Consider the following 11,122-nt stretch of genomic DNA (forward strand, 5'->3'; position numbering starts at 1 on the left):
GGGGGGCATCGCCTCCCTCTGCTCTGCGAAACCGGGGGGACTTAGCTTGTTTCCCACAAGCGTTCCCGTTTTTTGTTTATTTTTCTCTTAATTTTTTAAGTGAAAACGGAGTCAGGGGCTTCAATTCGGGTTTTGTTTTCATGTCCCAACAGTTGAGCCACACATGGCGGGGGGGAAGCAGCACAGAGGACCTTTCCAGGGGGTCCGCGTGAAGAACTCGGTGAAGGAGCTCCTGCTGCACTTCAGGAGCTGCAAACAGATGTCCTCGGGCTCCGCCACGGAGGAAGGCAAGGTAACCAGCATTTTTCAGCACTGACATAATTGCTTTTAATGGTTACTGAAGTTGCTAAAAAAAAAAAAAAAAAAGGCATGCGATAACGCTGGAAACGAGCTTGCCGCTTTATCTGATGTGGATGGAGTCAGTGTTTTTCCTTTTCAGCACGTAATGGAAGAACACAGCTGGGAAGAAATTAGTGAGAGGGCTTACTGTGGGAGAAGGAGGCACTGTGAAATGTTCTTACTAAGCTTTATTTTCTAAGTGGAGTTTGGATAAAGATATGTTTGTGTTATGAAACCACAGAAACTCCCTGTTAACTGGAATGAGGTCATTCATTGTACGAGCTGGGGAATCTTCTCAGAAGAGAATCGTTGGTCATGCCATTGTGCTCCTCTGTGTGGAATGCACAGTATACAGGCAGACCCCTTCAGTCTGAAAAGATAGAAACAGAAAAAAAAAAGAGAAAATTCTGGGAAGATTAAAGGAGATTTTTTTTCTTAGAATAGTCTTTCTGAGTGTGTGTTTGCGAGCTTCCTAGATAAATGTTGTCACAGGAAAATTTTTGCATAGAAAAGTTCATGGCATTGAAGAAGTAGGAAATTGGCTCGCTTATTTTATGTTTTTAAAAAAAAAAAATGTCCTCAGACCCCAGTAAGGAAAAGTGTCTTCCTCTAGATTTTCTTGAGTTTTGTGGTATTGTAACAAATAGCTTAAAGAGCCTTAAGAAAAATGGTGGTTTTCATTTAAGTTCCATAAAAGTCTTTCCATTTTCTAACCTTAATTAAAAGCAATTAAGTTAGGGTTAGACAATCATGTACTAGAATTATTCTAAGGTATATTCTATGTTTCTAGAAGCAAGTCGCTGCTGCTTTCTTCTTGGTTTTGGGTTTTTTTTTTTTCCCCCCTGAGATAACACTATACTAATGGAATAATTGGATTTTTCTCAAAAGGCACAAGGAGGATTGGTGAACTACGAGCAGTACACAGGTAAAAACCCCTTTCTTTAAATACCCTGCAATAAGATTTTAAAAGTTGATTGTAACAGTAACCTCCAAATGGATTTTAAATTCTTTTTTTTTTTTTTTTTTTTTTTTCAGCAGAGCTGAAGAGCATACTAGGTCACAGTGGCAAAAGAAAGGCTCCCGAGCTCCTTTCTGATGGACCTTCTTTCAAACGCCAAGCTAATGTTCACCCACACCTCCTGGTAAGTAACTTTTTCTGTGCCTTTATTTTTCAGTTTGCTTTGTGTAATCAGAAACTGCCAGATACAATAATATCTCTTAACTTTCTGGGGCTTGTTTTGATTTTTCTTTTTTTTTTCTGGACAGACGCCACCCCAGACACCAACTTCTATGGATAACATGGAGGAGACTCATAAAAACGACCCAAAGCATGACAGCAATTCTGATCTGCTTCAGAACATTATAAACATCAAGAACGAGTCGAGCCCTGTTTCTCTGAGCACGGTGCAGGTTAGCTGGTTGCACACTGTCTCCAGTCACAGCTCGCCCGGTGAGCAGTACCAGGACAGCTCAGGAACACAGGCTTTCTCCCCGTCCCAGAAGTACCAAGCCTTCCAAGATAACGCCTCCCAGCGTATGCTTGATCCACCACAGCATTACCAGTTCCCTCCATCCCAGAACCAGGATTTGTCGCAGAGCTATGCTGCGGATGCCTCCCTGGAGTACAGGCCGTTTGCTGCCAATGACCAGTCTCCTGGCTACCAGCAGAATACCTTTGAGAGCCACGAACTGCAGTATTGCCCATCGCAGAGCTTCTCCTCCCTCTTGAATGACTCTGAAGGCTCAGAGGGCATCTCTGCTCCCCTCCAGCCGCTGGCCAGTGCCCACCCACAGCCTGATGTCGGCCCCCATGCTCCGAACTTCAACTTGCTTTCCAATAACATCTGTGGTAGTCTGGAGCGGAGTGTCTCTTTGGCTACTTTGAATGTCTCTCTACCTGACCAAAACATCGCCAGAAGCACGACGCAGCTGGGCAAGTCGTTTTTTCAATGGCAAGTGGAGCAGGAGGAAAACAAACTGGCTAACATCTCTCAAGACCAGTTCCTTGCAAAAGACTCAGATGGCGACACGTGAGTGCTGTTTATCTTGGCGTTTCTGACGTGGAAGGTTGGGGAATGTTTGTCTGGGTTTTGGGGGACCATGGGTCTGTAATGGAAGCGGTTCATTAGCAGTGTTTGTGTCATGAGTGCAGTAGTTTCGCTAATCAAGTGAAACATGTGGTCTTGCTGATGAGCTGCGATGCACAGAGTTGCAGCACACTGAGTAGATAAGGTGTTTGTATCGTCTAATTTCAGGTACTTATCGTTAGACTTCTATCTAGTAAATGGGGCGAAAAAGATTCTAATTTAGATGCTTTAAATTGCCTTGGGAAGAAGGTACCCGTGTTCCTGTCTTAGTCACCCAGAGGAGGTCTGAAGCTGGCAGCGTAACACCCCTCCCATATGTTTGGATCTCTGTAATGACTTGGGCCCTGGTTTATACGGTGGTGTAACTCTGTTTCCCCTCTTTCCTGCAGCTTCCTTCACATTGCGGTTGCCCAGGGCCGACGAGCTCTCTCCTATGTTCTTGCAAGGAAGATGGCTGCCCTGCACATGCTGGATATTAAAGAGCACAACGGCCAGGTGAGGCTCTCAAAATCTTTGCACCTGCTTTGCGCACCTGAGTGCTTCTGCATGTCTGAACCTCGAGGAAGATCTGGTGAAATGCTTATTTAATATTAACCCTGAGATTTAGCCTGCATACTAATATTAACCTTGAGCTATTAATACTTCTCGGGATCACCTTGAGCTGGTAAAACTATGTGCTCTGCTTCATTTGTCCTGGCTTCCTGGTATTCATAATCGCTGCTTAAATAATACCAGGTAGCTAGGCTTTTTATTTGTTTTAGTTGGTCTTTCCTGTTAGAGATCAGATGACTAATAGTTTAAATTTTCTTCTCGATGTTTGCAGAGTGCTTTCCAGGTTGCTGTGGCTGCCAATCAGCATCTCATTGTGCAGGACTTGGTTAGCTTGGGGGCTCAAGTCAACACCACAGACTGCTGGGGTAGAACGCCGTTGCATGTTTGCGCTGAGAAGGGGCATGCCCAGGTCCTTCAGGTAAGAACCAGGCAGGCGTAGCTCTGCCCTGACCGTTAATGCTTATACTTCGTATTAGTTGTCTTGGGAAACTCTGAAAACACCACTCCTCCCTTTGTCGTTCTCTCTCTGTAGCCTTGTGAGTATGTCTCAGGGCTCTACAGTAATGGCTTAAAGTCAGACTGAATTTCACATTAAGGTTCTCACCAACGTTTTAGAGTAATTTGGTGGAATCCTCTACTCTACGAAAACAATAAATAAGTCTCTTCTTAATGCCATTACTTACTGCAACTTTGTTGCAGTAAGACTTCATACAAGCTTAAGGAAGCAATATGTGGTTTGGATAAGACCTAAATGCATACCTGTTCCCACTTTTGTAGGCAATCCAAAAGGGAGCCATGGGAAGCAATCAGTATGTGGACCTTGAGGCAACAAACTATGATGGTGAGTAGTTAAGAATTTATAATTTACAGAGTTACTGGATGTTACGATGTTTTATGGCTGCTGATGTGAATGTTATCCTGGGTTGAGAAGCAATAAAATGGAGTATATCTTTGCCAGGTTGAAATTTACAATTACAATTGAAATTACATTACAATTGGCATATCTGTCAGATAAAAACATGGTTAGTCTGTGCCTGTCAGGACCTCTTCCCTCTTACATGTGATTGCCATGTTTGGCACGGAGAGTGTAGGTGGTAATAGGCTATTGTTAAAAACGTGTGAGTGCCAGCAATACATTGGTGGATACAGAAGCCAGACTCCCTGACACCAGAGAGCTGTTTTAATTGAACCACTTTCCATATGATAGTTCTTTCTAAAGTACATTTTGTAAAAAAAAAAATGTCAGAAATTGATTCTTTTATCTGCTGACTAAGAGCTCACAGTAGATTGCTACTTAAGTCCTGGTGATGGACAACCCAAATCCCGAGCCATTCAAGAGCAATCACTGTTACTTACGAATGTGGAACTGTCCATGGGGACAAATGACATGGGGAGAAGCTCCTTTATCTGTCCTTCAAACCAAGCAGCCGGTCAATACTTCTGTATTGCATTTATTCATTAATGATGACTTTTTTTGAATGTTAAGGTTTGACAGCATTGCACTGTGCTGTTCTGGCCCATAATGCTGTGCTGCACGAACTGCAAAACAGTCAGCCGCCTCACTCCCCTGAGGTCCAGGAGCTTCTGCTGAGAAACAAGAGCTTGGTAGAAACCATCAAGACTCTAATACAAATGGGAGCCTCTGTTGAAGCAAAAGTAAGTAGAGTGGCTTTGTCTGAAGTGTCAGATAGAGAGAAAATGTGGAGGCAGAACATGTCCCTTTATCCCATGCCACATCTCAGCTTTATTACAAAGGAAGTAGACTAATTTGAAAGCTTCCCTACATCTTAATTTACCCAAGTGGAATGAGAATGTTGCATTTATTCAGAACAAGGTATTATCAATGCAAATGAAGCGTAGGGAAATAATTTCTGGATTAAGAATGATGCTACGCTGGCTGCAGCTGGTTGTGTCTTAAAAGTAAGAATATGTTTGGAGCACTCTGAGGTATCCGTAGTAATAGGGTGCTGATGATACCTTGTTTTTGAACTGCAAATGTTAATTAAAAACTGCTTCCCTGTCCAGTGTAGGTCTGTGCTGGGTCAGATCATTACTTGGTATAAATTTGGTATTTTGGCTATGTAAGCTTACTGCCAAATGAGATCTGGTCCATTGATCATTAGATAGTTGTATTAAAATATATATTCAGATTGACTTTCAGTGAATTGTAGTGCAAATATGTTTGTTGAACACTCTGCAGTTACTCTGCTTTCCGTTTTATTTGCATGTTCACCCTGGATAGGTGAAGTACTTTCAGGGAAGACTAACAGTTTCTTTTTTGATAGGATCGTAAAAGTGGTCGCTCAGCTTTACATTTGGCAGCAGAAGAAGCGAACCTGGAGCTCATTCGTCTCTTTTTGGAGCTGCCCAACTGCCTCTCTTTTGTTAATGCAAAGGTATGAGGATTTTTCTGGAATGCAGATAAAATCCGGCGTGTGTGGCACTGTGTGTGTCCTGAGACTCATGCTCCTGCCTTTCTTTCATGGAGTCGCTTTGTCTTCTCCAGGCTTACAATGGTAACACAGCACTCCACGTGGCTGCCAGCCTGCAGTATCGGGTGAGTCAGTTGGATGCTGTGCGCCTGCTAATGCGAAAGGGAGCTGATCCAAGTGCCAGAAACTTGGAGAACGAGCAGCCAGTTCATCTGGTTCCTGATGGCCTTGTAGGAGAACAGGTAAAAAAAAAACCAACCCTCTCCTTTGCTCCCATCTGTCCCCATCTACACAAAAGCCTTATTCCTCTCCAGAAGTTTCTTTTGAGTTTTGAGTTGCGGCTTTGAAGGAAAAGATTTAGCAAATGCCATTTTATTCAGGGATCTTCGGTTTTAATGTCGGGATGAGGCAGAATATTCAAAGACCTGAAATCATAGGTTTCACATGTAGCTTCTATTTTTTGCATCTCAAAAGCTTTTTCCTGTCAAGCTAGGTTTTTTCTTTGTAACCTTGCAACATACTGGAGGTAATATCCCTTCTCTTGTTGGTCTCAGTATGGCCTGAGATCATGCTTTTGTTGCTCTTGTCATAATTAGTAATGGCGCCTCTTAGGCCTGAATAACAGATGAAGAAAATCCCTTTTTCCTAGGCGCTATACAAATACATGATGAAAAAGGAGACTCTTGACCTAAGAAGCTAATAACTTAAGCAACTGAGTAATTCTGTTGCCTTTCATTGGTTCAAATGCTGTAAAATTGGATCCATTCTGGTGTAACTGAACTCAGAACCTAGGCTCAGATGAATGAGGAATGCAGAACTGGGTCTAGGTTTTTTTTTTTTTCAGATTGTGATTCACTTTAGAATGATGAATACTAATGTTTTGTCTTTTTCTCTTCTCCAGATAAGACGTATCCTAAAAGGGAAGGCGATTCAGCAGAGAGTGTCGCCATTTTAAGCTCCATGTTTCTCGGAGTTCAGCAACTCACACTCACTGTCAGTCAGGCAGTCCTAATGTATCTGTAAATAGACCATTTGCCTGGTGTGGGCAAATGTTAGTTGTTTCTATGAAACAAAAGTATTTTGTTCACTATCATATAGTGGGTTACATAAGAGTTAAAAAAAAAAAACAAACACAAAACCCAACAATCAAATTCCTCTGAGCAAACGGGAATGTTTCATTCCCAAGTATGTGGAACACTTGCCTGGATACCTGGATTTCATAGCTACAGCAAGACTGATTTTATTTAAGCAGCCATACAGATAACTTCTGGACAAGGACAATTCTACAGGAAATCTTTATTTAGAGAGGGCTGATACATGTCAACATTGCAGAGTTGTTTTTTTGTGTTTTTAATAACACTTAAATATTAAGTGAAGAGAAATAAAATATTTTTGAAGTTGAACATTTATTTAGGTAACTTTGTAACTTTCTTCCAGTATCTCATACAGGATTTTATATAGTCACTGGCATTATTGTACAGCTGTATAGTTCTAAGAATCTATTGATCGCTTGGGGAATGAACTAAAACAAGTTCCTTGATCTTGAACTTGCAAATTGCATATAGAGTTTTAATACTATACTGGTACAAATCAGGTAAATTTTATTGTTTTGAAAGACTGAAGACCGAAAGTGCAGTTAAGATAGATTGTCCCTAGCGCTGATCTGTGCATACTTTTGGAGTTGTTAATAAAACATGAAAAGCCATGCTTCTTCAGGGGACTGTATCAGTTTTTCTCGTACCCAGTAGAGGTTTTTCTTTTGATGGGACAATAGATTGAGGGAGAAGGATCATGACTTTTATAGTGTATATAACTTTGTTGTACTTTAAGGAATATGATCCTGATTCAGTGAAAGTATTTAGCGTGTACTTAACTGTTGATGTGTGCTGAAATCTCTCCATGTTAATTATAATACTTCAATATGTGTAAGCCCCACTAGTGTCAGCAGGACTTAAGCACATGCATAAGTAGTTTGCTGAATTGGGCTCTAGTTAATTCTAGAGACTTCGTGTTTTTCACCTCCTAAGCAGAGTTAGTCCATTTATGGTTTTACCTTATAGGTATAGTGGCTAGCCAAGCAATATTTGAAGTCAACATTTTTCTATTTTTTAATAATTATGGGTATTAATGCAAAGTGTATACTAATGATGCTGTATACTTGTGTTCTGTTGGAGAAAACTTCCTCCTCCTGTCACTTCCTGAACGATCCATTCTGGGCTGTAATCCAGTAATATGTTCTCCATTTGGTCTTTGCTTTTGAACTGTTTTTGCATCACACGCAATTCTCTGCCTTAACTGTTTAGTTAGTCTGTGCTGTTTTGACAAAGTATGTCTTGTAGACAAGCTAAGTGAAAAAATCTGATATGCGGAGGCGTAGTTGCGATGTATTTCTTGAAGGGTCTCATGTAACTTGTGTTTGAATAAACATGCAAATTAAATTTTGGTGGTTACTGTCTGTGATACAAATAACGATGAAATCAAGCTTGAGATAAAACTGATTTAGCACGGTAATACTGTGAGAGGGGTGAAGGTCCATTTGTTAAGGATGAAGTGAAGTCTTTCCATCCTGCTCCTTATGCTTTCTCTTGTTTGATGCTGGTTTTGAAGCTGGTGCTTGGGTGTTTCGGGTCATGCACCACGCAGTTGTATTGCCTCTGTATTTAGTAGATGTGCCCCAAATAGAGTTAATAGTCACCAGGTTGTCCAAATTGCAGGTTGTTACCTGAACACTTGTCCCTGTATACTTGAAAGAGTGATAGCAGTTCTGACAACGTCATGTTTTCCCCATGACTTCCTTGCCTTGGTCCTCAATTCTTGCAGCTCAAGCAGTCACCTTAGCACAGGTGAAAGTCTGAATGAGCACATGGGGAAAGATTCCCCTTGCTTCACAAATAAAAAGATGGGTTCTGAGATGGCTGTGCCCTTTCAGGAGGAAGAACTGTCATCGCAGACTGTCCTTGATGAGCACTGAGCTGGTGAGAGGGGAACAGTCAAGAAAAGCAGATGAAGCATTGGGATCTGTAGGAAAGGAACTGAAGAAAAACAAGAGTGCTTCTATGCTATCGTATTAACCGGTTGTCCACCCCTGCCGTACTGCCGTGTGCGGTGAGGGTGTCCCCTCAGATTAAAGTGTGTTAGCATTGGAAGAGGCCCAGAGGTGTGGAGGAGCTTCCCTGCAGGGAGCAACAGAGCAGACAAGGGCTCTTCAGCTGCAAAAGCAATGGCTGACAGCAGGTATGACAGGCCTGCAGTCATGTTAGGCCAGAGAAACTGGATCGGGATGAACTGCTCACTGTCCCTTCCAGCATGACAGCTGGAGGCTATTAATGAAGGTACCAAGTACACAACTGACAACAGGATACGATTCCTTCAGGTAGTTGAAGAACATGGTAGAAACAAGACATTTGTTGATGCGGGGGTGTATACTTAGAAGAAGGACCTTTTTGTGGAGAGTTACTAAAGGGATGAACCGTGTGAGGCAGTCCTCGCTGCGTTGAAGGGTGAAGTACTGCGCTGCAGGCTTGCCCTGCTCTCGGCTCTTCCCTGGGGACTTGCTTCCCTGGGGACACTTGCAGACCCGATACCAGACTAGATTATACCCTTTACCCAAACCATTGCAGTTAGGCTTTTAGTGGTTCATGGGTTCAGTCTGGCTCCACTGATACTGGTTGCACCTTTCATGAGAAGAAAACATAGGAAAATCATCTTGCAGCCAGCTGCTTCAGGGGAGTGCTCACAGATCCTTTGCTCTGCTCCTGCTCTGTGCAAAAACTTGTCCCTGGAAGTCTCAAAAATGGGTTTTGGTGCTGAGGTAAGGTGATGAAGAGAAGAGGCTGTAAGTTGTTTAGCAGGTAAGAGTGGGAAATGATGATGGAGACTGAAAACGGAATTGAATTTCTAGTTAGGGTATGCAAAGAGGAAATGGCACCTCTTTATGTGAACAGCTAATTGGGCCTAGATTGTATTGAAGATGCTGTCATCTGCACCTCTTACTGCAAGTGACCCTGCCTTAGGTCTCTTTTTTTTTTTTTTTTTTTAAATGAGGAGCCTGATAGCACTGTTTCCACTTCATTTCCATTTTCTTTATAAGAGGTGATTACACAGGAAAAAGAATTGCTGATGAGATATTCTGGCCTTCAGATCAGCCCGATCTGACTGCCTGGCACTCCTTTCTTGGGCGGTGTTGACTGAGTCACCTCACAAAGGGATAAAGAACCGAGGGCTTCTAAGGGTGGCAGAGCATAGGCGTGCGTTCAGTCAATGTAGGTGCTGCTGGTGAGAGGCATTTAGCAAGCGGTGCAGTGCTTTCAGCGGCACTCATGCCCTTCTGGAAGGGGCACTCCTGGCACTCCAAGTTAGAAAACTCCTGAGGGGAGACTGAAGTGTTTGAAGTTAATTTAATCTGCCTAGAGCTTGATTTCATTGTCTCAAGAGCTCAGCAGGCAATTTCAGAAGAAAGCTTCCCTACTCTAACTGACTCATTTTTCTCTCCTATGATATTGGGAAGTTCTGGCATATCTGACATGATATAACTAGTTATTAGAAACAATCCCTTTTTACTGAAGGACAAGTGGCACTAAATATTTAGCAGGCTAATAGTGTTTAACCCGAAAACTTATGGTGTTGGGAAAGTGCTGAACAGCTGTTATTGATGCGGCTGCAGGCGCACCATTTATTTCTCTGGTTGGAGTAGAGGCAGAAGAGACTCTGGCTTAGGTCCGAGTAGGGATATTAAGACACATGGAGCTTTGTTCCCAGGATGTTTCTGATTTGTTTGTCTAAGTAAGCCAAACCTCAGGAAAGGGTTGCTTTTTGATTTTTGTGGGCTACTTCTCTGGCTGGAGTTGTAGAAGGTGGCAATCCACGATTTACAAGAAATGTGTTCTGCTTCTGGGGATGGAAGAAGTACATTTCCCACATTTATTGCTCATTTTATATTTTTATCAGAAAAAGAAAACATATCCAGGAAGTGCATTCTTAGAGAGGTTGGGTGTGGTAGAAGCGACTTCAAAGATACGACATGAACTGCTTGTTCTTCTCGCCTGACAGTTCGCTTATCTGGTTGCCTTTCTTTTAAAAATATATATGCTCTCCTTGTAGGGGAAGAGCTGAGGATGATTAAAGTGCAGTGAACATGGGAAGCTAAAGAACAGGCTCCTGCAATTAAGCATCTGACAAAAATTGATCTGGTCTTTCAGTGCATTGAAAACAAATTCTTCTATTGTTATCTGTTACCTTTTTTGAGTGTTTGGTGGTGGTCTTGGCCTGAGATACTGATGGAAAATCCATACAACTGACTCCTCATCAAGCTGGTTAAGTGTCGTCAAGCTCCAATACTGCTACCTTTCACTTTTCATGATTAGGACAAGGACCAGCATTGCTGGTGCAGACACTGGCCTGTGCCTGGTTTTAGAAAGGCAAGCAGCACCCGCAGAAGTCAGGACACCTTTCAAGCAGCACCCCACCTCCCTTCCCCACTGCCCCCAGGGCTGCAGTGAGGGCTCGCCTGGCAGTGTTGTGTTATTTTGAGAGGAAGCCTCTCTTAGCATCTTTGAATTTCTTCTAGAAGATGAAATACTAATTTGAGAGGAGAAAGGTTTAGTTTGCTCAAGGGATGGACTGCTGATATGGCAGCTCTGTTTCCCGGCAAAATTTCCCGAGTGTTGCTGGCTAATGGACAAGTCTTACAGTATTTCTTTAGATCCGATCGCC

The 11,122-nt window shown here is 42.5% G+C and overlaps 1 protein-coding gene across 1 annotated transcript; it reads left to right on the forward strand.

The window, feature by feature from the left end:
* Positions 1-160: 160 nt before the first annotated feature.
* Positions 161-6,548, forward strand: NFKBIZ (nuclear factor of kappa light polypeptide gene enhancer in B-cells inhibitor, zeta). Its single transcript, XM_009588062.1, has 11 exons — positions 161-292; positions 1,228-1,264; positions 1,378-1,481; positions 1,606-2,369; positions 2,816-2,921; positions 3,250-3,396; positions 3,756-3,819; positions 4,465-4,634; positions 5,264-5,374; positions 5,485-5,652; positions 6,312-6,548. The coding sequence occupies exons 1-11, from the start codon at positions 164-166 to the stop codon at positions 6,363-6,365; spliced, it is 1,854 nt and encodes a 617-aa protein (XP_009586357.1). The 5' UTR covers positions 161-163; the 3' UTR covers positions 6,366-6,548.
* The last annotated feature ends 4,574 nt before the right edge of the window (positions 6,549-11,122 follow it).

The sequence above is a fragment of the Fulmarus glacialis genome, unplaced genomic scaffold, assembly GCF_000690835.1.
Source record: "Fulmarus glacialis isolate BGI_N327 unplaced genomic scaffold, ASM69083v1 scaffold37211, whole genome shotgun sequence".
NCBI classification, from domain to species: domain Eukaryota; kingdom Metazoa; phylum Chordata; class Aves; order Procellariiformes; family Procellariidae; genus Fulmarus; species Fulmarus glacialis.